A 26,460-nucleotide genomic window follows, 5' to 3' on the forward strand; every position below is an offset into this window, starting at 1 on the left:
TGTGGTCTGTTTCTTGCTTAGCCAAGAAATGCATGAAGCGCCAAGGAAGAAACAATTCCCACTAGTGGAATGTCTGGTATCAAAATCACCAGCCCAATCTGAATCACTGTAAGCGTGTAACTGCATGTCACCCCCCTCAGGATAAAGCAAACCAAGAGACGAGGTACCCTGCAAATAACGGAATGCACGCTTCACAGCTTGCCAATGTGACAACCGTGGGCTGTGCATGAATCTGCTCAACTGAGAGACTGCATACTGAATATCTGGCCTTGTATTACACAAGTAAATGAGGCACCCAACAGCCTGAGCATATGTAGTGGCATCAAAGGAAACACTGTCATCTTGTAGTGACAGTTTCATCCCAGGCTCCATAGGAGTACTAATAGGCTTGCAATCCTGAAATTTAAACTTCTCCAGAAGTTTAGCAACATAACGTGATTGCAACAACCCAATGCCTCTGTTATCCTGCACAAACTGTATGCCCAAATAGTAATGTACAAGGCCCAAGTCAGACATGTCAAATGTCTGTTGCAGTATCTCCTTAAAAGCTGCAATTTTGTCATCATTTGATCCCATGAGCAAGAGATCATCCACATAAAGACTGATGACCAGCAGATCTGTCTCTTCTTTCTTCACATACAAAGTGGTCTCTGATGGACTGTTCACAAATCCCTGAGTGAGTAGAAAAGCATCTATTTTTGCATACCAAGCTCGTGGAGCTTGTTTCAAACCATACAAGGCCTTTTTCAGCCTGCATACTTTACCCTCATGACCATGTTCTGCAAATCCCATGGGCTGAAATACATATACTTCCTCCTCGAGGTCCCCATGTAGGAATGCAGTCTTTATGTCCAACTGGTGAACAACCCAACCACGATGTGCAACCAATGCAATGACACACCTAAGTGTCGACATACGGGATGTAGGAGCAAATGTCTCCTCATAATCAATGCCCTTCTTCTGTGCATAGCCCTTTGCAACTAGACGGGCTTTGTACCTGTCAATGGATCCATCTGCATGTCTTTTCAACTTATAGACCCATTTAGTACCAATGGCTTTCTTGCCTTTGGGCAGATCAACCAAATCCCATGTTTGATTCTTTTTAATAGAATCAATTTCATCCTGCATGGCTTTGTTCCAATGCACATTATCTCGTGCATCCACAAATGAATCAGGCTCATCATCATCCTGTAAACTGGCTGCCATAACCAGATTCAAATCCATGATGTGTGCATGCTCATTGGTCCTTGATTCCCTACGAGTACGACCAGCAAGAGGACCTTCTAAATGGCTGTCCTGTAATGTCCTCAAATACCATCTAGGTATATGTCTGACCTGTGGTGCCTGCTGTCCCATATTTGGTTCAGCTTCTGGCTGATTTGGCTGCTGAATTTCTGCACCACCTACATCATTTGCTGGCTGTCCAGTACCCTCATGAGTTGGATCACCAACTGTGGAATGAAACTCCATGGGTAGTAGACCTTCAAACACATCATTTTCAGCCTGATTGGCCTCATAACCAGCCATGGATAATTCTGATTTTTCATCAAAAATCACATCCCGACTGATGAATATCTTCCTGGATAGTGGGTCATATAACCTGTAGCCCTTGCTCTCACGGCTATACCCAACAAAAATGCATTTTGTGGCTTTATCATCAAGCTTCCTCCTCAACTCTTTGGGTATGTGTGCATATGCGAGACACCCAAAGATACGAAAATGCGATACAGAAGGCTTGCGGCCATGCCAAGCCTTAAAAGGAGTAATAGAAACCAATGCCTTTGTGGGACATCGATTTAAAATATGACAAGCACACATTACTGCTTCCACCCAAAAGATATGTGGTAGTCTTTTTGCCTTTAGCATACATTTGGCCATCTCCATGAGTGACCGATTTTTCCTTTCTGCAACCCCATTCTGCTGTGGAGTGTAAGGAGTAGTATACTGAGGTTTTATACCTCTACTCCCAAGAAAGGAATTCAGCACATGTGACATATATTCCCCCCCTCGGTCAGGCTTTTGCTTTTGCCTTTTTCTCTTTGCTTTTTCCTTTTTGCTTTCTTTACTTTTATTGATAAAATATTACCCATCTTTGCCAAAATTCTTGATTTATTGCCTTTCAAGCTTCAAGGCCTTGCTTTTTGGCCCTAAAGCTGCTTTTTGAAAAAGCAGCTTTTAGCTTTTTGATCTAGTTTAGTCTCCCCTTGTCAGTGATGCACCTAGCTCACAGTCAACCCAGTTTGACTGTTTGCTTTTTCCTACTTTTTGACCAAGACATGTGCTTTTTCTTCAGTAAACCTTCCGATCCTTGTCCCCATGTCTTCTTCCACCTGTCTAGTATCCGGGCAAGGGTTCTATCATGTGAAATAGAGCTAGGAGGGCCAAATAGTTACAGCTTGGCTCCTTGACACTCATTCAATCCTCCAAGGGGCTAAGTCATAGACTAGGGTTTAGATTAGGTGTTTCCACTTTGTTTGATGGCAGCCTATGCTTGCAAGACTCGTACACCTTTTTGTACTATATGAATATACTGAAACTGAGCTATCTCTTTCTCTTCTCTCATTCTCTCTTGCTTGCGTTTGGCATCAAATTGTTCCAGGATAGTGTTTAGGGCTGAAAGAAGACTCCCAAGAGCTTCCGCTTGTGACATTGGTATTAGAGCATCAGGCGCTCAGCAAGGCTAAACACTGATTCAGTCCCAGATGAAGATGCACGGTCCAAGGAAAGGAACACAAGACATGGAATAAGTTCCAAGGAAGTTGGTTGCCACAAGACCGGAGGGGAATGGTAGTCCTGCGAGTCGGGTGCCACTTGGGGTATACTAGGAAAGGCTTTCAGAAAACGGTTCCAAGGGAGGATGATCCTCCAAGGGGTGGAGTGAGAGTGCCAAACTCAACACTCGGGAACAAAAGACCAGAGAAAGTATTCAGGGATAGGGCATGAAGGGATAGGGGACAGCATGAAATAGATGCATAGATCTTCATTAGATTTGGAGTGGATTAGAGACCGGGGAGGGTTTTCCCTGAAAAGCTTGCCACGAAGGGGAGGATGACACGTTTTGGACTCCAAGAAGAGACAATGGAATGATGATAGTCATCCAACAACAGAAGTTGGAGTCCCGTCATCAAGTTTGGCAGAGGGGGATGTCATGTGCATGTGCATGCACATGTACATGCTAATCCCAGGGCTATTTCCTAAAGGGCAGCAGAAGAAGAACTACCAATTTCTAGAGCTATACCAGCTAGGCATGGACAGGAAGATGGTGGGAATACCCAAGAGGCTGTCCGCCAGCTTTCATAAAGAGTTATCTATGTCGGCTACAGCAGTTTGGGGGCTTTGTCCAGGGGACCTAGCCGACAGCAGGTCAGCCAGCCCACCAATGTCTTCAAGGCCTATAAATAGGCTTGGCTTGGCTCCTTCACATTCATTCAGTCCTCCAAGGGGCTGAGTCATAGACTAGGGTTTAGATTAGGTGTTTCCACCTTTTTTGATGGTAGTCTATGGCTTGCAAGACTTGTACACCTTTTTGTACTATATGAATATACTGAAACTCAGCTCTCTCTCTCTTCTCTCCTTCTCTCTTGATTGCATTTTGCATCAAGTTGTTCCAGGATGGTGTTTAGGGCTGAAAGAAGACTCCCAGAGCTTCTGCATGTGACAACAAAGCTCTATTACCACTGTAACATGGAGATTATACTTTTATAAAGAATATTCAGCACCTTGGTTCTTGACAATTGCACAATGTAGTGGAGATAAGAGTGCAAGAGAGAGAAAAGAAAGAAAGAAAGTTATATTAACGTCTACAAAAGGCCAAAATGACCTATGAGACCAAAAGGGTCCATGGAATACATCATCATGGGATACTAAAATGAAATGAAATAAAATGACAGAGTTGAGATGTTGGAGCTGATCCATGAACAAAAAGCATAGGCTTGCATATCATCATAAGATATCCCGCATGGGGTGCTGCAACGTGGCACTCAGAGTGGTAAAGCTGAGCCAGCGCGAGGGAGTCCTATGAAGGTGTAAAATGATGGACCAAGGACTGGTGGCCAAGCCTCAAGGCCCAAGGCCCAAGGCCCCAAGGCTTGTATACAAGCCTTGTTCTTATATAGATATTAGATAGGCAAGAGAGAGAGGCAAGGGCAAGACTCGAGAGAGAGAGAGGCAAGGGCCAAGCCTCAAGGCCCAAGGCCCAAGGCCCCAAGGCTCAAGCCTAAAGGCCAAGCCTCAAGGCAAGAGAGAGGCAAGGGCCAAGGGCCAAGGCCCAAGCCTCAAAGGCTCAAAGCCTCGCCAAAGGGCTAGAAACGGCCAAGGCAAACGGCTAGAAACGGCCAAAAAAAACCAGTCTGACTGCGTGCAACGGCTCCCAGCCGTCCCCGTTCCTACTGCCGTCCCCCAGAGCCGTTCCTTGTGAGGGACGCCTCCAGGGGGATGTCCGATCGTCCCCTGCCGTCCTCGTTGCTGAACCGTCCCGACTCGGCGTCCCTCCGTTCCAACAGTCCGTCCCTTCCGTCCCCTGTGACTATGGTATACATAGCAGTATTAGTGTGTTTGAAAGTATCCTCAAAGTATCCTGCATATGTTCTAAGGGCTCCGTTGCCATTCTACACCGTGAATCGCAAGGTCTCATAGGCTGCGCATCGTCAAGCGGGCCTCCTCTCCGTAATGATGACTTGGCCATCTCTGTATACCGCCCTTTTCTCCTCTTTCCTTGCCTCAAGCACACGCGGGATGTATTCCTTATGGTGTGCTATCTGTGCCGGTGTAAGGTCCTCATCCAAATAAATCTTTTGCCCCTTAAGCGCTGTCCTTTTAGAGAGAGAGAGAGAGAGAGAGAGAGAGAGAGAGAGAGAGAGAGAGAGAGATGATAAATTAACTTCCTCAAAAGGCCAAAATGACCTATGGGACCAAAAAGGTTACAACAATTGGTGGATCTGATACAATGTCTATGTAAGAAAAGCTAAAACAACTAAACAACTAACTGAAACTGAAACAACAACTATGAGGAAAAGTAAGGTACTAGGAGCTCCTAATGGATAACATCTGGGAAGGAAAACTCCAGCAACAAAGATAAGCATCATATACATCACTATCCAAAGATGTTTCTCATCGGTCGATGGCGGATATCCTCAATGTCCTCCATGGTGAGTACTCTGACTGGACGTCTCCCATGCCGTGCTAGTATGGTCCTAATCCTCTGTTTTAGTCTCCGCCGGTGTTGGGATGGGCCTCTCATCTTGGGGCGCTTGGACCGCCCCAGCTCTATAGCCCGATCAATCAGTGTACCTCTGGTGCAGCTATACTCTCGGGCTAGCTGCAATGCTTGCTAGCCTGACTGCTCAATCTCTGGTCGAAAGAAGTCTGTAATGTGCCTTTGTAGGTGTCTCTCCCTCTCTGGTCCCCTCCCTCTCAAGAGACCCTCTCTGTCTACGCAGCTCCAGCAGGTATAATCCGAGGCATCTCTGATCCTGGTATCTCATGACTCTGGAAAGTGGTCCGAAACCCTCTCTGAACAGGCAGTGAAAACGGCCTCGTATCTCATAATATACTGGACAGTGACATATGTAATGTAACTCTGTCTCTGGCTCCATCTGGCGGCACAACTGGCAAATCCTGGCCTCAGCTGGTACTCCTCTGAATCTGCCAGTCTCAATCTCTAGCTAGTGTGAGGATGTGCGCATCTGACCAATAGCACACCGTACCCTAGGAGAAAGATGAGTATCCATGTAGCTGGGTCTAATCACAAACCCATCCTCCGTGAGCTGGAGAAGATGATCTCTATAGAAAGCCATCTTCATACCAAGCTCGTGTGTCGGCTGTATCCATGTCCTTCTAGTGTCCAGCTGAGTCAAGTCTTACCTGATAAGTCTGGTAATCTCTACTCATGTGATAGAGAGGGAGGGTGCATCCAGGGAGTACTAAAATGGAGGTAGCCTGTCCATACTAAAGCCATGCAGTTGGAACCAAGCTGTCATCTGTGCATACCAACATGATCCGTCTCCCTGTGATGCCAACTGTCGTGAAGACTCCAGGGCTAAGCGAGCATATCTGTCTCTAGGGAGAGCCCAAGAGCTATGTATAAAGGAGACTGATCGAGTGAGTGCCTCTACTACCAATGGGGGGGCAGCCATCTCTGCACGGATAATATCATGTGGTACGGAGGCCGTGGCCCTAATCATCCGGGAAATCATAGAAACCAACGGCCTCTCCATACATCTCCATCCATCAGTGCTACCAGCTCGGCTATGGTGATCCACTGAGGGTCCCCATATCTCCACTCCATACAGCATGGCTGAAGTGACCAAAGTGTCAAAGAGTCAGAGCTTTGTTCGAGGTTCCTGAAACTGAACCTGCGAACACATCCTCTCTAGTCTCCCCAATGTTGCATAAGCTCTGGTCAATCTGGTCTCCACTGCTCTCCTCAAGGAAAATAGTGGGGCACTAAAAACCACACCAAGGTAAGTATATGCATCTGTATACTCCACTGTCTCTGTCTCCTGACCATATGTAAAGGTGGGTATTGACCTCCTAACTCACTGTGCTGTGGTGTTAAACTCCATCACCTTGGTTTTTGTCATGTGCACAGTGTGTATCTACCGTGTGCTACACGCACACAAGACTAGCTTCAAGGTTTGGGGAAGCTTGGAGCTAGGCAGGCTGATTGACGAGCTGAGTTAGGGATATACTAACGGGCGGGCACCCAAGTATGGACGAGCGGGCGCCCAAGTGTGGACACCCGCCGATGACCGGCCAAGAGCCTATAAAAGGGTGGCCAAGGTTAGTTATTGGGATATAGAGAGTCTCGTGAGTTTGTGAGGGCTCTATGGTCTTGGAGCCTGGATCTAGTGCAGACGTGCACCTGCATTACGCAGGGGTACGTCAACCTAGTTAGCTCAGCTCGTGTCTCGGTGGGGACAGCCAAGACTGTGGGCTTGCCCACGGCTGTCATGGTTGGGAGGTGAGTCAGGTCTGCACCCCCTTGTTGTTTATTCGTTTGTTTGCAGGATTCGAGTCTTGTATCAGGAACGATCACGAGGAGATCCGGTGGGAATTTGACAGTGGTATCAGAGCATACCTCGTGAACGAGCAAGTCGGTAGGTAGAGAAGATGAGGTCGAAGAAAGGTATGTGTTCGAAAAGCTTGCTGTTTTTTCTGTGCATACTGCTGTTTTCAGATTCAGTATGTGTTTTTTTTCATCAAAGAAACCCATGTTGATGGAGATGGTAGTCTAAGTAGGGTCGGTTTGCTTTGCAAAGAAGAGGAATGATGTTTGTGCAGTCGCACGAACCGCAGAGAGAAAACAGGAGAAAAAAAAGCACGTTGCTTTTGGCGAGAGAGAGAGAGAGAGAGAGAGAGAGAGAGAGAGAGAGAGAGATGAAATGATATATTAACGTCTTCAAAAGGCCAAAATGACCTATGAGACCAAAAAGGTTACAACAATTGGTGGATCCGATACAATGTCTGTGTAAGAAAAGCTAAAAACAACTAACTGAAACTGAAATGACTGTGAGGAAAAGTAAAGTACTAGGAGCTCCTAATGGATAACATCTGGGAGGAAAACTCCAGCAAGAGAGAGAGAGAGAGAGAGAGAGAGAGAGAGAGAGAGAGATATTAACGTCTACGAGAGGCCAAAGTCGGCCTATGAGAATACAACTGTGTTCTTCCGGTCATCGGAAGAAAAGAAAGAAAAGAAAAAGTGTGCGTGTGTTTGGATACAATTGTGAATCATCATGGATCAGTCGATCCCATATACAAACAATATAAGGGGGGGTGGGGATGTGGATGGAGTGCTAAGGCAAGATGAGAGAGAGAGAGAGAGAGAGAGAGAAAGAAAGAAAGATTTTATTAACATCTTCCAAAAGACCGAACTCGGCCTATGAGACAAATCGGAGTACCTATATGGGGTATCCTCTGTCATCCCAACAAAATGAAAAAGTACTGAACAAAAAAAAAAAGCTGAATCTGGGTGTGCAGGGGATGGAGCTCTACTACTAGGAGAAATGCAAAGCTATATGCATGGAGTATACAATCATGATATGCAACCTAGCTAGCTCCATTCTGTACCATACTGGGGGTATAAAATGGTATACATCAGTGAAGGGGGTGTCCACAGCTCCCTGAAGAACATGCCTGGGTGTGCTCTGAAGCGAGACAGTCGCTCCGCACCCTCTCTGTGAAACTGAGCTCTGATCTCTGTTATCTCTCTCTGGTATAGGCGTGGTGTCCGAAAGCCAGGTGTCCTCTGTCTCTTGCGGGCTCTAAGTGTCTCTGCTCTCTGGAGAGTAATTCCCTGTCATGTAGGGGCTGGGACGGGGATGGATCTCTGAAAAAATGTAGTAATCTGTGTCTGTCTCCCCCCCTCTGGAGCTGTCTGAGCCTGTAATAATGTCTCTCTGTGGCGCTGTATGTCTAGAATGTATCTCCCCAGTATGCGCTGGTCTGCTGCCTCAAAGATCTGGCGTAGGGAACGTGGCTCTCTGAATAGAATGGGATATCTCTCTCTGATGGCTGTATATGCTCTGCATCTGCATACATAATGCTCCTCACTCTCCACCTCCTCTCTGCACAATCTGCATACCCTCTCCTCTCGGGGGATCCGTGTTGCTCTGCCAGTCTCAATCTCCAATCGATGTGATGAAACTCTGAGTTGACCAATAGCCACTCGGGAGCCGTATGGTAAAAAGCCCTCCATGTATCTAGGCCTCTCTATAAATCCATCATCAGTGATACTCATGAAGTGATCTCTGTAGTATAGCATCTTCGGTGGAAGAGGCTGTGTAGGCGATATCCATGTGTCTCGTGTATAGAGCTGCCATAGATCCTGTCTCAATACTATGTTCCTCTCACTATGAGAGAGACGAATATGTGGTGCATCCCTATCATACTGGAATGGTGGTAGATGATCCATGTCTAGGCCATGCTGTGAGAACCAATGTGTGACCTGTGCATACCATGATCCTCTGTCTCCTGCCTCAGCCAGCTGTCTAGATGCCTCAAAAGCTCTGTATGACAATCTGTCCTGTGGCATCTCTCTGAATCTGTCTAGCAGGCATATAGTCTGAAATATGGCCTCTACCATCATAGGAGGCGCAGCAAACTCTGCTCGGATAATGTCATGAGGTACTGACGGTTTGCTGCGTATCATGCGTGCCATCATGAGGGCCCGTGGTCTCTCTATCTGTGTCCACCAATGGGTAGCAAGGCCTGGCACCCATACCGCTGCTCCATACATCAATGCCGGTGTGACTAATGTGTCAAATAGCCACCCCTTCGTCCGGGGCTCCTGAAAATGCGCTTGGTGGCACTGTCTCTCTAGCATAGCCAATGCTGCATATCCCCGTGTAAATCTAGCTCTGGCTGCTAAACCCATGGTGAAGCGTGTGGCTGCTGCAGAGAAGGTAACCCCTAGGTACACGTATGATGTCACCACCTCCACCTGGCATCCTGCGAGAGTGAATGTCAGCTGACTCCTGCCCTGTCTCGATGTATGAAAGACCATAACCTTGGTTTTCCCAAGGTTCACAGTAAGACCCCTCTGTGTGCAGAAATCATGGAGTGCATGTAGATGCTGCTGTAGACCACTTGGAGACTCAGACACTAATACAATATCATCAGCATAGAGCATAATATGTACTGAGGTACCTGCTAAATCAATTCCATCTCCGCCTCCCCAGAGGCGTTTGTGTTGGAACTGCTGGTCGTGACGTGCTGCAGGCGGGCAGACAAACGGGCGCCTAGGGCTGCGAGGCCAGGCGGCCAGGCCTGCCAAGCTAGGCGACAAGCGCCTTGGCCTACGCAGCCAGGGGCAGGCGCCTAGGCCACGCAGCAGGTTCCCAAGCCTACGTTGGCTTGTGGCCACGCCATGACTTCCACCCATGAGGAAGTCTTTACTTCGTGTTGCTTCTCTTCTTCCTTAAGGCTTAATTGCCCGTACTTGTTCCTTGATAACCTTGAGCTCTTCTATCATGGATGGCTGAATTTCACCTTCTTCAAGTCCACCATTTGCCTTAGCCTCTGCAAGCTCCCTCTGAAGAGCTGAAATTATGCCTTTGAGCGTGTTGACTTCCCCGTAAAGGCCTTTGACTTCTGCTATGAGGTCCTCCTTCTCCTCTTTCCACCGCTTACCCTCATTGAATACCATTTGGAGAAAGTTGGCTTTCTCCTTCCACCATCCCTCCATCTCCGCCTTCCATTCCTTCATCTCCTTTCCCACATTTGTTATCCTCTTGTTTGTAACCATAAAGGTCGCCTTCGTCGGGTTGCGCAAGGGGGAAGCCATGGAAGAAGCGAGAGAGAGTTATGTTGCTGCCTTGGGGGCCTGAGCAAGGGTGAGTCCGGAAAGGGGGCCAGCCAGCAGCGCAGCGAACAGAAGCCGCAGTGGGCGGCGAACGGAGAGAGAGAGAGAGAGGGCGGAGAGTGAAGCGATGGGCCCAAGGCAGAGGAGAGAGGCGAACAGTGAGAGAGAGAGAGATGGAGGGGACAAAGGGCGGGGTGCAGGTGGGCCAGAGGGCGCACAGGCGGGGAGGAGGGGAGGGAGAGATGCACAGGAGAGAGAAACGGGGGGGGGGGGGGTGGCAGAGAGCAGAGAGAGCGAAGGGCAGGCAATGTGAGGGGGGGGGGGGGGGCGCAGGCAGGCAGCAGGAGGGAGGGGCGAAGGGCAGGCAGCGGGAGAGAGAGAGTGAAGGGGGGCGTAGGCGGGCAGCGGGAGCAAGAGGGGGGGGGGCGCAGCGGGCAGCGGGAGAGAGAGCGAAGGGGGGCGCAGGCGTGCAGCGAGAGAGAGAGAGAGAGAGAGAGAGAGAGAGAGAGAGAGAGAGAGAGAGAGAGAGAGTGCTGTAGTCGACACATGGACAGAGTTTCTTTAAAAAAGAATGCCGACTTGCTTTTCAAAGGTGGGAAAAGCTAAAGCTAAAAAAACTTTACATGTTTTAGGTTTAGCTTTAAAAAAAAAAAACGTAAAAGCTTTTAGTTTTTAAGCTTTTCAAGTTTTTAAGAAAAGCTAAGGATGGCTTTTATAAGTTTCTTTTGGGGAACTGTGAAAAGGACCCTACCCCTCATTGTTGGCGCACACAACTCAAGGAGCTCTCTCAAGTTCTTTGTGCGGGCATTCTCCATCAATCTCTTCGCAAGACTTGTGCCTCTCCGCTTGGTCTCTCATATACCCTACTTACTTTCCTTTTAAGTTTTCACCTTCGTTATCATGGCTAAAGAGAACCCTCACAGTATCAAAAAACCCAACTCCCTTGGTTTTTACGACTGACATGCAACCGTGGCTCACCGACGGTATGCAAAACCTTGATGGACGTCTTATTGCTATCAAGATGATCGTCATATACTTAGTTATCCTTACATACCACCTGTGTACCTGGTGTGCCAGCTTTGGATTTGGTTATTGGATCTGGTACTAGCTCGGTGAGAGATTCTTGTGGGTCAGGTGTGCTCGGCAGCAATCTTGTGTCTCGACATTGACTTCGAACCGGATTTTCTACGACGACATACTTGTTGGATTTTGTATTCATTGGTTGTATTGATCCTAGCTTTATAAGCCCGTAGATTATTCTTGAATAAATTCCTGAAAGGAAGCGGGACTTGTTCTCGGCTTAGTGTGGTGTATTGTGTAAAGTTCCCTAACCCTTCTCTCTCTCTCTCTATCTCTGTCTCTCTCTCTCTCTTTCTTATCTCTGTATATCTTTATCTCTTGGATACGTGGTTGAATCTGTCACTGGGCTTACACAAGACAACTACCTAATGAGACTAATCTTACACTAATAACTACGCTAATCAAAGGTGGATAGAAATGAAGAAAACTCATCATGAATGTGTGCTAGTTAAGATTTAGACTCAAGTTCAGTTAGGTTACAAGCTTTTAAGACTTGTACTTATAAAAAGACTTGAGATGTGCTTCATTGTTCCATTGCTTGAAATGACCCCTTTTATATGAGGGAGTACAACTTGGCTTTGTTAGCGCATGTGTGATAAATGTTACTTGCTCATGTGGCTTATTGCTAGGTGCTTGGCTTTTCTACTCACTCCCTACCCCAACACCTACAATCATTAACATGACTTTGGAAGAGCAACAACGAAGACGTACACGTGCTTTGCATGTGAGGATTACCGGCCTTAAAGACGGGGATAAAGTTGAAGAGGAGGTGAAAGAGCTTATGGTGTTGATGGGGATTGACAGTCCGGCACACGCAAAAGCCTGGAGAGTGGGCAAAAAAAGCAGAGGCAACGGGAAAACATCAAAGGAAAGAGCTCTCATACTTCCCTTCCCCTCTATTGAGGCGAAGGAGGAGTTCTTGAAGAGGCGACCCACTTTAAAGAATACATGCATTTTTCTTGGTGACGATCTTACTCTTTCACAGCTTGCACATATGAAGGAAGTCATGCCAGAGATTAGGGCGGCAAGAGAAAAGGGAAAGATAGCATTTTATAGAGAAGGAAGAGTGGTCATCGTGGAGCGACGCTCTACATGACGGTGCGAGACCTATGGGACCAAATTAAAGCTGGCAGCCTGGAACTGCAATGGATCCCTCAGACTTGATGTAGGTGCCTTTGAGGACAGCTTTAGAGATAGAGATATAGTCTTCTACTCGGAGACTCACCAGGCCCCTGGTCAGATGATGCCATAGGTGACACGATACAGATGGGAGACAGCTTGCAGAGTAGGGACGAGATCAGTACACAGTAGTAGAGAATCAGGGGGGGGTGGCAGTTCTTTTCAGGTAGGAGCTGCAACCACTTCTACACATCGTTCGGAGAGATGATCAGGCCAAATATATGTGGGTGAGACCAGGGTTGTTTCTCGTACGCGTACGAATCAATTCGTACGTACGATTCGTACGGTACGATACCGTACGATATCGTACGATATCGTACGGTACGATATGCCAGTTTTGCCCGTTTTTAGCCGTTGCGCCGCCGCCGACTGCGCAGTTTTGTAGCCGTTTCTGTCCGTTGTTGTAGCCGTTTGCTGGCCGTTTTGGGCATGCTTTGTGGCCCATGTGCCCATTGGCCATGGCCCATGCTACATGGCCTTATAAAATGCCCACCCCCTAAGCCTCTCTCAAAGCTCTAGCCTCTCAATGCTCATTACTCTAGTGAGTTGTAACCATCAAGCCCCCCCCTCTTTTGAGTCTTGCTCAAGTGACCATCAAGCCCCCCCCTCTCTCTCTCTCTCTCTCTCAACTCTCAACTTTCAAGCCACTCTCTCCCCCATAGGCCCTCTCTCAAGCCTCTCTCTCTCTCTCAAGCCTTTAGGCTCTCTCTCTCTCAAGAGTCAAGACTCAAGCCTCACTCTCTCATTTTCTCAAGCCTCTCTCTCTCTCTCTCTCTCTCTCTCTCTCTCTCTCTCTCTCAAGCCTATCCATCTCTTGAATCTTCTAACTTCTCTCTCTCTATTACAATGACAAGGGAGAAGAATGAAGCCTTCAATGTGCATGCTATCCATGTAGAGAAAGCCGATGGAAAGTCCAAGTCATATAGGTGGACTTGTAAGTATTGTGGCAAACAATACACAAGTGGAGTTACTAGGCTTCTCCAACATGTTGGAAAGGTGGGGGGGCAAGTTGCGCCATGCAAGGAAGTCCCCCTTGCTATATCCGATGAGATCTTCAACAAGATCAAGGGTGGATTGGGTGCTCACTATGATAGTGGTAGAAGCTCAAGGGCGGATGATGAGGTCATTTCCCCGCCTTGTGATACATCCTCCCCCGCCGCCTCCATCGGTGCCACCTCCATCGGTGCCGCCTCCGCCTCCGCCTCCTCAAAGAGACAAAGGCTTGAGTCTCCCATGAGGCAAGCCACTCTAGCCCAAGCCACCGGGGGGTTCTCTTCTTCTCTATCACATCTCCGAGAACGGCAACGGCTAGCGGATATAGAGATTGCACGCACCATTATTGAGTGCAATCTCTCATTCCATGTGCTCAAGGTAGATCAATGGAAGTCAATGGTGAAAGCCATTGCAAATGTGGGCCCATGTGAAGGATGGACCGGCGTCTCCTATCATGACATGCGCACGAAGAGGCTTGTGGACGAGAGGGAAAGAATCGATAGATCTCTCAATCCGGTGCGGGCGGCATGGTCCAAGTATGGGTGTAGCATCCTCTCCGACGGATGGAGTGACCGGAAGAAGAGAGGCATCATCAATATACTTGTCTCTTGCCCTCTTGGCACATACTTTGTGCGGGGCGTGGATTCCGGAAAGGCGGGGAGGAAAACATCGGGTGCATTCATATATCGCCATATCAAGCAAGCCATCATGGAGGTAAGTTTCAACTTTCAAATTGCACTAAAGTCTTTAAAGTTTAGGCTTTGGTATATGTGATATGATCATATGTGGCTATATCATGAGTCATGACTCAAGTCTCATACGGCATACGCTCATTGCATCCATTCATGTGCATTGTGACATGTAGGTTGGATCGAAGAACGTGGTGCAAGTCATCACCGACAACGCTTCAAATTGCCGTCGGATGGGGAAGTTGCTCGAGAAGGACTATCCCTCCATAGTATGGACGCCTTGTGCCTCCCATTGCATTGACTTGCTCATGGAGGATATGGGCAAGTTAGTGTGGATGAAGGAAGTAATGACCGAAGCTATCTCTATTGTTACCTTCTTCACCACAAAGGTGAAGGTGCTTGCCATGTTCCGCGAACATAGCAAGTTGGAATTGAAGAAGCCTTCATCTACACGCTTCGCCTACATGTGGCTCGTCTTGGAGCGCCTCCACGATGTGAAATCCTCCCTTCGCCAAACAGTGGTCTCCACAATGTGGAATGAGTGGGATGAGCGAGAATCGGCGGAGGCCAAAGCCATGCAACGGCTTTGCCTAAAGGAGGAGTTTTGGCAGTCGGTCCGCACTATTGTCATTGCGGTCACGCCCTTCTATAGGGTATTGCGGATGACCGACATGGAGGGAGCCACCATGGGCCTTCTTGTTCACTTCATGGGAGAGGCCATAGCAGAGTTACGCGTTTCTCCTTCCATCGACGAGGAGAAGCGCGATGGTATGTTGGCCATTGTGGAGAAGAGATGGAAGTGGATGCGAAGACCTATCCATGGTCTTGCCGCTTTATTGCATCCGGCTTACAAATCACCCGCCCTCTTCACCAACGTGGAGCTACTTGAAGCCCGAGATGCTTACTTGCCCAAAGCATTGCCGGAGGATCGCCATGGGAAGTTCCTTGAGGAGCTCATAAGCTACAATGACCAAAGGGGAGGAGCCGCGTTTGCATCTACTACCTGTTGGAAGAGGGAATCCCTTGTGAAGCCCCTCTTTTGGTGGGAGACATTTGGATATGCGCTCTCAAGCCTCCAAAAGGTGGCTTTGAGAATCCTAGCTCAGGATTGCTCTTCAGGTGCATGTGAGAGGAACTGGAGTTCCTACTCACTTGTACACACGAAGTTACGTAATCGCTTGAGCACGCAACAGTTAGAGCGGCTAGTGTATTGCCGCGCTAACTTGCGCATGCTGCGCGCAATGCAAAAGATGGAATCAGCGAGACAGGTATAAGTTACAACTTATAAGTTATAAGTTATAAGCATTCAAATTTCAAACTTCAATGTTTATTGAAATTTGGAACCAAATTCTAATACATTGCTTGTCACTTGATCATTGTACAATGTAGGTGAATGTGGATGCATTCAAGCTCACAGGGGACACTCTTCAGAGTGTAAACAAAGTGCAGGATGAGAAGGAGGAGAGGATCTATGCAGAGATCTATCGAGAGCTCGAGTCATTTGATCGACGACCTACTCGCACTCGTCGTGGGCGTGGAGGTAGTGGCAGAGGAGTGCAGGTAGGAAGCCGTGGATGCACGGTTCGTGGTGCTCCCAGGGACATAGTGCATACCTATGTGCGGCGTGGATCGGGTAGCTCCACACTCGCTCTTGCAGATGAGGATGCTCCCTTTGGCTTCTCACATGAGCTTAGAGAGCCCGAGTTCGATGATGAGGGCAACCTTCTTAGCGATGGCGACTTCGGCGAGGCCACTGATGTGTCCTCTTCTCATGAGGATGATTTCAGCGAGAGCTCTGATAGTGATGCCTTTGTCTAGTCTCTCCTTGGGCCTTGGCTCTAGCCTCTCTTTTTGTACTCGCGCCTAGCGCGCATGATCGCATCGCACCTCTATACTTATGTACTTTTGTTTGTCACTTCAAACTTGTTTAGTTGTTTTTAATGATATTTTGGTTTGAAACAACTTCTCTAGACTCTACCCTTCCAAATTGAAAATGTCTATGTTTGTAGGTGTTCTTTAATTTAAAAAACCGTATTTTATCGTACCGTATCCCAAAATTTCATATCGTACCGAATATTCCCGTACAGTATCGTACCATACGGTATCGTATTTTCGTACCGTGACAACTATGGGTGAGACTGAGGGCCGACACAGGCAGATTCCTGTATATTGCCATATGCTATTTTGCTCCTAGTACATCGACATATGCAGCATCTAGAGGGCAGTCTCCTTTCTCTGTGCTAGATGATGACATATGGGAGTTCTCTAGGGATGGAGACATCATCCTGTTAGGGGACTTTAATGCCCGGACGGGCAACCGCCAGACAGCCTTTTATGATACCTCAGAGGAGATGCTGAGAGAGCTGGACACTCTGCATATGGGATTAGACAGACGCTCACAGGATGTGGAGTGCACAGAGTATGGGAGATATTTGGTAGATATGGGGACTGCACATGGGTTGGCCATACTTAATGGCTTGCAGAGGTTTCCGTCAACAGCAGCTGGATTTACTTGCTTTCCACATAGAAATGGTGCTAGCACAGTGGATTATGTTATGGCTATGGCGAGCTTTGTTTCATGCATTGAGGACTTCACAGTTGGATCTCCGCCCATTGGGGTAGTAGTGGATCATGTATTGTTGACATTGACCATCTCTTTTCACTTTACCACAGCTCAGAGGACACGAGGGGCAGATCACACTCGATATACTTTTACGTCAGAGACTGATGCTGTCTATAGAGATGGGATTTATAGACGTCTGTACACAGAGGTCCTGGTCCTGGTCCGAGGAGCCAGGGAGACCTTTGGAGGAGCTGACCCATATACTGACAGAGACTTTACAGGATGCAGCGAGAGAGGCATATCCACATACTCACTCTGGACAGAGACAGCGTCCTGGGTGTATGCCCCAGAACAGCTGGTATGATGAGGAGTGCAGAGAGACAAGAGCCCAACTGCAAAACAGGAGGTTGCTTTGGGAGTCACTACTCACCAACAGTCACGTATTGCCTTCCGGCGCCTTGTGCGAAGGAAGAAGCGGGCCTTCCTTGCTCAGCTAGAGCAGGAATTATACCAACTGTTCTTGAGCCAGGATTCGAGGGAGGCTTGGCGTTTGTTTCATGTGTCCTCCCTGCTTTGGCCATCACTTCTACAGAGGTTTGGGGTAGTTATGCAGCATCTCTATATACAGTTCCTGGACAGACACCTTTTCCTGACCCGCCAACACCATGCCCACAGACATGTACTTTCTTTACCGCAGAGATGGTAAGGAAGGCCATTGATAGGATGAAGACTGGGAGAGCATATGATCATGATGGATTGGTCGCTGAGCACTTTATCCATGCGAGAGACATGCTGGCAGAGCTTCTAGCAGTGATGTTCAATCGTGCTATGTGTGAAGGCTTACCCGAGACTTGGAGTATGTCCACCATCGTGCCTATCTTCAAGTCAGGGGACCCTATGGAGCCAGGGAATTATCGCACTATTATGATTGGTCACACACTAGCACGATTGTATGCATCCATTCTTGAGCAGCAGTTGAGTAGATGGGCAGAGAGAGAGGGCATTCGAGCAGAGGGACAGGCAGGGTTCAGGAGAGGTTTCTCTACTCTCGACTCTGCGGGCCATTATAGAGGAGGGCACTCCACTATAGGAGTGAAGCAAGGTTGCCCGTTATCTCCTTCATTGTTTGGTATGTATGTGGATGAGGCTTCTGACTACATTGAGAGATTGGGGGACAGAGGAGCCCAGCTAGCAGGTACATGGATCCCACTATTCTTATATGCTGATGATATTGTGTTGATCTCTAACTCCCCAGAGGGTATGCAGCGTCATCTGGATGCTTTACATGGTTTGCACATGATAGTGAATTGTCTGTCAACCTTGGCAAAACCAAGGTTATGGTGTTTAACACCATGCCACAGTGGGTTAGGCGATCAGCTCCCACATTTACATATGGGCAGGAGATTGTGGAGTATACAGATGCATATACATATCTTGGGGTAGTATTCAGTGGGCCAATGTTTTCGATGAGGAGAGCAGCAGAGACTAGATTGACTAGAGCACATGCAGCCCTGGGTGGTTTGGAGAGGATGTGTTCGCAGGTTCAGTTTCAGGAACCTCAAACGAAACTTTGGCTTTTTGACACTCTAGTGACATCAGCTATGCTTTATGGAGTGCAGATATGGGGACCTTCAGTGGGCCATCACAGCGCAAGCGGGTGGAGAGGTATGGAGAGGCCTTTGGTATCTATGATTGCTAGGATTATTAGAGCCAAGGCCTTGGTACCTCATGAGATTATTCGAGCAGAGCTGGCGGCTGCCCCTCTGGTGATTGAGGCTCTTACGAGATCAGTCTCCTACATACATGGCTTGTGGGATCTCCCCCGAGACAGATATGCACGCCTCGCCCTTGAGTCCTCCCGACAGTTAGCTTTACACGGAGACACGGCTTGTTGGTATGGACAGATGACATCTTGGTTCCAGGCACATGGCTTTAGCATGGACAGATTGCCTCCCTTCCAGTATTCTCTGGAGGCACCCTCTCTCACTCTCACACGGACAGAGATTACCAGACTCATCCATCAGGATTTAGTTCAGCTGGACATTAGGAGGACATGGATACAGCCGACTGAGGAGCTGGGCACGAAGATGGCTTTCTACAGAGAGCATTTTCTTCAGCTCACAGCAGATGGTTTTGTGATCAGACCCAGTTACATGGATGTACACTTGTCTCATGCAGTACGATGTGCTATTGGTCAGATTCTTACATCCTCACACCAGCTTGAGATTGAGATTGGCCGATATAGAGGTATACCAGCTGAGGCCAGGATATGTCCAGTATGCCATGGGGAGCCAGGGAGACAGAGCTGCATTATATATGCCATTGTACTGCATACTATGAGATACGTGGTCGTTTCCACTATTTATTCAGAGAGGGTTTTGGACCACTTTCTAGAGTCATGGGGTACCAAGACCAGAGGTGTTTGGGATTGTTCTTGCTTGAGCTACGGAGATATAGAGATAGCCTGCTTAGGCGCACAGAGAGCCAGACAAAAGGCACATTACAGACTTCTTTAGTCCAGCCATCACTGCGCCAGATGGACCACAGCGGCAGCAGGACATGGATACCGCCCACACCAGCGGTACACTGATTGATCGTGCGATTGAGCTTGGGTGGTCCAGACGCCCACGACTACGGAGGAGGGCATCCCACCATAGACGGAGGTTGCAGCGGCGGATTCGGATTATTCTTGCGAGACATGCGGGACACCCAGTCAGGGTGCTGACCTCAGAGGATATTGAGGAGATCCGCCAGCGTCCGATGCGACACATTATGAGATGGAGGCACCTCCATAGTGTACACCCCCCCCCGTCCCACATGATATTGTATCCCCTCACTGTACTCCACTCACCTCCATAGCGTACCCCCTCCCCCCCCCCCCTCACTATATTCACACCCTATAAGGGTTTATGTTTACCTTCCAGTTCCAGTTTCGTTTTCTAGGTGCTAGTAGTATCATCTTTATTTTTCATTTTCTGGTTTTTTTTCCAGACATTGTATCAGATCCACCATGATGTAACTTTTTGGTCTCATAGGTCATTATGGCCTTTTGAAGACGTTAATATAACATTTCATTTCATTTCATTTCTCTCTCTCTCTCTCTCTCTCTCTCTCTCTCTCTCTCTCTCTCTCTCTCTTCATTGTGCACACCAGCTTCTTTCTTTCTTTCTCTCTTTGTTGTGCACGCCAGCTTTCTCTCTCTTCGTTGTGCGCACCGGCTTTCTCTCAACTTTTTGTTTAGTTCAACACTTGCCACACCGGTGCTGAATATGTGGTGTTAACATGTTGCATTGCGTAGCCTATCGACTGTGCTTCGATACAAATGAATGTAGCCATACCCAACCACTCGATCACAGGGAACTTCGTGGAAGGGCCTCATCACTTATGGTTTGGGGTATGTTCAGGACAGGGGTACCTCTTTAGGTCATGTGCCTTCCCACTTCCGGTGAGAATGATGTACTAGTTTTTTACTTCATTTATGATAGATCGCTCTTGGAGAGAAGTCTTGGGCAGGATATCATTGAGGGTCCGGCGGTCTAGCCGATGAGAGTGGTGGGCAAGGCAAGGAAGCACTTCTATATTAATCCCCTGAAGGAATGATTATGGACTCTTGGAGCCTATGGTTATATGATGGGTGTCCTATCAGATACCTAGATACCTGCACTAGACCCTGGTGAATAGGACCAGAGGGATGCTTTTAACCCCATGAAAAGCAAGCCCTTCTTCAGATACACTATGCAGAACGCCAGACACCTGGTTCTCGGACAAATCCAGAGAGTCCCTACTTTTAGACCTCATTGGGAGGCTTAGGGTATCACCCTTGACATTCAAAGCGCCTTTTGACGGAGGTTGTGGCACTCGTACAGGGAAACGAAGATTTCCTCTTTGGCTTTCTATACAGGGTGGCCTTGCCACCAATCAGTGGAGATCGGTCGTTGGTGCTAGCCTAGGAGACGGTCTACCATTGCTTATGGGAGTGTAGGGAGGCACAAAGGATTTGGATTGCAATAGCACACCTTTTTGGAAGGATGAGGACGGATGCCTACATTTGTTTTGGTGCTATCGCTTGGTTGACACAGGTAGGCCCGCAACTCAGGTTTGAAGGGAACCACAAAGATATGGTCATGCAAGTTACCTAGGCAGTGGGTCGGCGGTGCCATCTTCAAGACATGCTAGAGTCAAGCTACATATCACCAGCACAGAGATTGAACACTACATGGGAGATCATTGCTGGCATCACAACCTGGCACATTTGGAAGGCTAGATGCACGATGGCCATAGAGGGCATATATACCTAGATGAATCCAAGAACATACCCAAATTCACCTTATAAGAATGTGCAATTTATAACCTCATGGTAGACATTCACAAGACAATAAACCATCAACTCCATCATGCATAGTATGGACTGGATACTACGACATCCCCACTAATGTTATCAGTGCCCAATAGATGCATTGTGACCATAGGGGGCACTTTGGTTTATGATACATAGTGCACACTCATGGCCGGGGCCCGGGGGGGAGTGACATGGTATAGAATTACATCTAAATTACTTCAGTCAAAGAATAAGTCATGAGCAGAGTACAGATAGCCATAGCCACTATGACCCTGCGTGATGTAGCAGCTTAGATGTGAGGCATGACACAATAAAGCATTATCCAAAAATGTACGAAAAACTTGTGGTTTTGTTGCCTGAACATTAGATAAGATAAGCTATCTGACCACCTGAAAATAAACTGAAATCCTATGACGTGTCTACTGTTAAAAGGGTATTGTTTAAAAAGTTTAAAAACCGCGCATTCCAAATCAGGAGTGAAAAATCCAGCAAAGTCTCTTCTTTGAATCAAAAAGCCCTAAATTCCTCTATCTTCTGCTTGAAAAGTAGTACGACATGCTGATACTCCTGCAACCCATAGAATTGCCACCTGATATACCGGTTAAGAGCGCTCTGATTTGATTTGCTGGCGGTTACAGATGTGACTCCCAAACCCAAGCAGAGAGTATGGGAAGAAGGTTGTCAGAAATGATACTTCTGAGACTATTTGATGGGCGTAGAGGAAAATAAAAGGAAAATCATTGTGATGCGCAGTAAACTCTTCACCTAGTCTCATTTTGGCACACAATACATTCTTGAATGCATTATCGACCGTGGGAGAGACAGAAAAGGGCAGGTGGGAAGATGGAACCTGTGCAGCGGTGCCAAAGCCGCGGAGCCCACATGACGCCAGCAAGGCCAGTGCTTGCCCCACCTGTCCCGCTGCCAATTCCTCGTCGACTCTCCTGAGGATGGTGCCCCTTGTGTCATGAGACACTGCCGCACTAGTGTTTTCATCAGGGGAAGTCGCAGTGCATGCCCATAATGACGAGCGTCGCCGCGTGAGGAATCGATGCCGCCAAGGCGGTGGAGGTTGGGTTATTGCTGGGCACCTGCACACGCACCCAATTCCGACCGAAGCTGGCGTTACTAGCTCCATCGGCAACTTTAGAGAAGGAAGCCAGCTGCAGTACAACCGGTGTGTAGCGTCCTCCCATTCCTGGAGATTCTGGGTTCGATATCAGCCCCTTCTTAATGCATTTATATTTTTACCATCCTAATTTATATTCATATTTTTACCATCATATTCCCACGAATCCAAACCATTTACATTTATTTTTATATTTTTACCATCATCCCCCCTCTTTTTAGCGTTTATAAAAACCAAAGCCAAGGCAAGCAAAAGCGAAAGCAATATACAACTCCTCGACATTTCGATACTATGCATGCCTAAGCAGTAGAGATTACAAGGAACAGCCGTTCAAGACAAGGAAAATGCTTCAAAGGATTCCATGGATCTATTCTTCACTCACTAGCACAATATATGTTGCTTCTTAGTCCATTTGTTGGAAGGTTAGTCTCTAAAGTCTGCAAGATGTGCCAATCACACAGAACCTTTATTTTATTGAGACCACTAGTGCCATGTGGAAAGAGTCTACACGACTAAGCCCACAACTCAAAATAATGGATTTGCCTCGATTGGAATTAATGGAGTGAGCTTCTGCTCGGATCAACACTTCTATGAAACTTGAGACTGTGTGCTAACAGAGTGCACAGACAAGAAGGTGTAATAGAAAAAGACAATGTTGTATTAATTGAAGCCCAACGGGCGCAATTATACAAGATGTTGAGGCCTCACAATGGCTAGAACCATTTGGTTGTTATTACATAACATAAGGAGTAAATTCCTAGATTTACTAAGGTTCTAATAATTTTTTATATCCCCCCTTTAATCTAGACTTTACCAATGCAAAAGAGATTTGCAGGACTCTTCATGCTTAAGCCTAGAAACAGCTTTGGTAAGGAAATCAATCCATATCTAAGCAGCAGGTATGTACTCAAAATATATATGATCACCTTCAATAAGGTCCTTGATTAATTCTCATAATGCAGGATGGAGCAAGAGCAAGAGAGAGAGAGACACCAAATGTGGGAGCTCCAACAGTCACAATGTGTGACCGGCCTTCCCTTTATTCAAATGTCACTGAAAGAATAAAGAATGAAGTGACAATGATGGACGCCCGTCGCCTGCTCTGCAGTGTGCAGGTGCGGGTACTGTCAGTGTAGTAATACACGGGTGGCTAGGCGGAGGCGCCTTTACCCCCAACAACCTCCCACTTAAAGGCGAATCTGCCTCAGTGAGGAGTGAGAAGAAAAAAAGAAAAGACAGTACAACATGTACATAGATACAAGAGGATGAGGAAAGGCATCATCTCATCCAATCAACTTCCTAAGGAAGGCAAAGTGCTCTATAGAGAGGCTTTTCGTGAGCAAGTCTACAGGGTTCTGGTCAGTTTGAGATCTTGACAAGGTCAACAGACTTGTCCTCAATGACCTCACGAATGAAGTGATACCGCACCTCAATGTGGTTTGTTTTCACATGGAAGACCGGATTCTTGGCTAACTGGATAGCACTCATAGAATTCAAATGCAGTGTAGGGATAGCATCTGCAATACCAAGGTCAGCAACCAAACGACCCAACCAAATGGCCTCCTTGCAAGCCTCAGTGGCTGCAACATACTCGGCCTCTATAGTAGAAAGGGCAATGCATTTCTGCACCCTGGACATCCATGAAACAGCACCTCCAGCAAAAGTGAACACATAGCCAGAGGTGGACTTCTTACTATCTGCATGTCCTGCATAGTCAGAGTCAGTGTATCCCACGACTCCTGTATCCTGGCTGCCATAACATATGCACATATCAACAGTGCCCTTCAGGTACCTCATGATACCCTTCACGGCATCCCAATGCCTCTTGCCAGGTGTAGCCATATAACGTGCCACAACACCAACTGCAAAAGCAATTTTTTGGACGAGTGGCTATCATGGCATACATAAGACTGCCCACTGCGGATGCATAGGGAATCTTGGCCATCTCGGCCCTCTGCTCATCTGTTTGCGGCGGACAATCGGCCTATGTTACCTTCACATGAGAAGGCAATGGACAGCCAATAGGCTTTACATCCTGCATACGAAAGCGCTCAAGGACTTTATGAATGTACTCTCTCTGTGATAGATAGAGTAGTCCCTGATGCCTCTCACGCGTAATGCGCATACCAAGAATATGAGAGGCCTGTCCCAGATCTCTCATCTCAAAGCTCTTCTTGAACTAAGCCTTAAGAGCATCTAGCTCATCATGAGCTTTCCCTGCCAAAAGCATGTTCTCCACATAGAGTACCAAAATCAATAAAGATCCATCACGGGCTTTCTTCGTGTACAAGCACGGATCCATAGCACTACGGCTGTAGCCCTGTGACTGCATAAATGCATCGAACTTATGATACCATTCCCTAGGTGCCTACTTCAAGCCATAAAGGCTTTTCTTTAATTTGCACACTAGGTGTTCCTGCCAGGCTTTGCAAAGCCCTTAGGCTGCTCCATGTAAATCTCATCATGCAAGTCCCCATGTAAAAATGACTTCTTGACATCCATCTGATACAAGTCCAAATCAAGCTGTGCAACCAAAGCCAAGACTAAGTGCAGGGTGGTCATCTTAACCACAGGAGAGAAGACCTCATCAAAGTCAACACCATGCTCCTACTTAAAACCCTTTGCTACCAATCTGGCCTTGTATGCGGGCCTGGGGTGTCCAGGGGTACTTTTCAACTTGTACACCCACTTGCATGGCAGAGCCTTCTTGCCACTAGGCAAGGAAACCAAATCCCAAGTATGATTCTGCAATGAATCTATCTCAGACTGCATAGCCCTCTCCCAGGAGTGGCTGTCACCCCTGCGCATAGCCTCATCATATGTGAGAGGCTCTCCTGCATCTGTAACCAAGACATAGTGCATAGAGGGCTCAAAGCGGTCAGGAGGGCATCTATCTCTAGTAGAACGCCTCACTGCAGGCTGTGCTGCCTGTCCAACATCATGTCTAACATCCTGGCCATGAGTACCAATTGCTGCTATGCAGGCTGTCCAACTGGTTGTACCGGAGTAGGCGGCTCCTCCTGAAAGATAACCCTGCGTATCTCCACTACCTTCTCAAGCTGCCTATGCATTTTGTCCTCATGGAACACAACATCATGGTGGCTGCGAATGACCTTCCGCGAACGTGGATCCCAGAGACGATATCCCATCTCACCCGCATCTCCATAGCCAAGGAATATGCATTTCACACTTTTAGGATCCAGCTTATTGCGCTTGTCCTTGGGCACATGGCAAAATGCCTCACATCCAAAGACACGCAAATGAGTATAAGAGGGAGGCTTTCCTGTCCATACCTCCTCTGCAACCTGGAAGTCAATGCCACTGCAAGGCGATCGATTAATGATATGCACTGCAGTCGTAACTGCCTCAGCCCAAAAATGCTGTGTTTATGGTTAAGCATACTGCGTACCCTCTCTTGGATAGTCCTATTCATGCGCTCAGCCATACCATTCTGGGGAGGGGTGTAAGGGGCGGTCAGCTGACGTTTAATACCCTGCTCATCACAAAACTACTCAAAAGTACGTGAGACATATTCACCCCCATTATCTGTCCTTAGGCATTTCAGCCTATGCCCAGACTGGTTCTCTGCTAAAGCAAGCCAACGCTGAAATACTGCCAAGACATCAGACTTCTTCTTTATGGGATAAGCCCAAACCTTTCGTGAAAAGTCATCAATAAATGTAACGAAGTACGTCACACCCCCTAGTGACTGACAGGGCTGGTCACAAACATCAGAATGCACAAGAGCCAATGGCTCAACCATGCGTGACATACCAGACTCCTTATGCGAGTTCCTAGTCTGCCTGCCATATAAATAATGATCACATGAATCAAAATGCGAGTAGTCAAAAGGCGGTAAGTACTGCAAAGCACTAAGCATCTTCATTCCTTTAAGAGACATGTGCCCCAAACAGGCATGCCACAAAGATACATGTGGGATAGAAACCACAAACAAAACATGATGAAGAGTAGAACCAGATACAACCAAGGGGTAGAGGCTGCCAGACTTGGCACCTCTTGCAAGTACAAGCTTGCCACCAGTAATTTTCCATGTAGAGTCCCCAAAAGACACATGATATCTTGCATCATCAAGCTGTCAGCTGACATAAGACTGCGGGTCAATGCAGGTACATGGCGTACATCATGCATAATAAAAGTGCTGCTAGAGGGAAACTGCAGCATAACATC

General features: G+C 47.5%; 3 protein-coding genes across 3 annotated transcripts in view; 2 read left to right on the forward strand and 1 right to left on the reverse strand.

The window, feature by feature from the left end:
• Positions 1–22,353, reverse strand: part of LOC147612826 (uncharacterized) — a 158,342-nt gene extending 135,989 nt beyond the window's left edge. Inside the window, exon 1 of the mRNA XM_086783468.1 lies at positions 21,994–22,353. Within this exon, the coding sequence (XP_086639594.1) occupies positions 21,994–22,281 (288 nt within the window). The 5' untranslated portion in view covers positions 22,282–22,353. The remainder of the gene's footprint in view (positions 1–21,993) is intronic.
• LOC147612828 (uncharacterized) lies at positions 13,193–14,326 on the forward strand. Its single transcript, XM_086782874.1, has one exon. The coding sequence runs from the start codon at positions 13,406–13,408 to the stop codon at positions 14,324–14,326; it is 921 nt and encodes a 306-aa protein (XP_086639000.1). The 5' UTR covers positions 13,193–13,405.
• Positions 14,419–16,346, forward strand: LOC147612829 (uncharacterized). The gene is made up of 2 exons (XM_086783465.1): positions 14,419–15,509; positions 15,631–16,346. The coding sequence occupies exons 1-2, from the start codon at positions 14,475–14,477 to the stop codon at positions 16,057–16,059; spliced, it is 1,464 nt and encodes a 487-aa protein (XP_086639591.1). The 5' UTR covers positions 14,419–14,474; the 3' UTR covers positions 16,060–16,346.
• Positions 22,354–26,460: the final 4,107 nt, after the last annotated feature.

The sequence above is a fragment of the Cibotium barometz genome, chromosome 45 (assembly GCF_041138505.1).
Source record: "Cibotium barometz isolate CiBa-2024 chromosome 45, ASM4113850v1, whole genome shotgun sequence".
NCBI classification, from domain to species: Eukaryota; Viridiplantae; Streptophyta; class Polypodiopsida; order Cyatheales; family Cibotiaceae; genus Cibotium; species Cibotium barometz.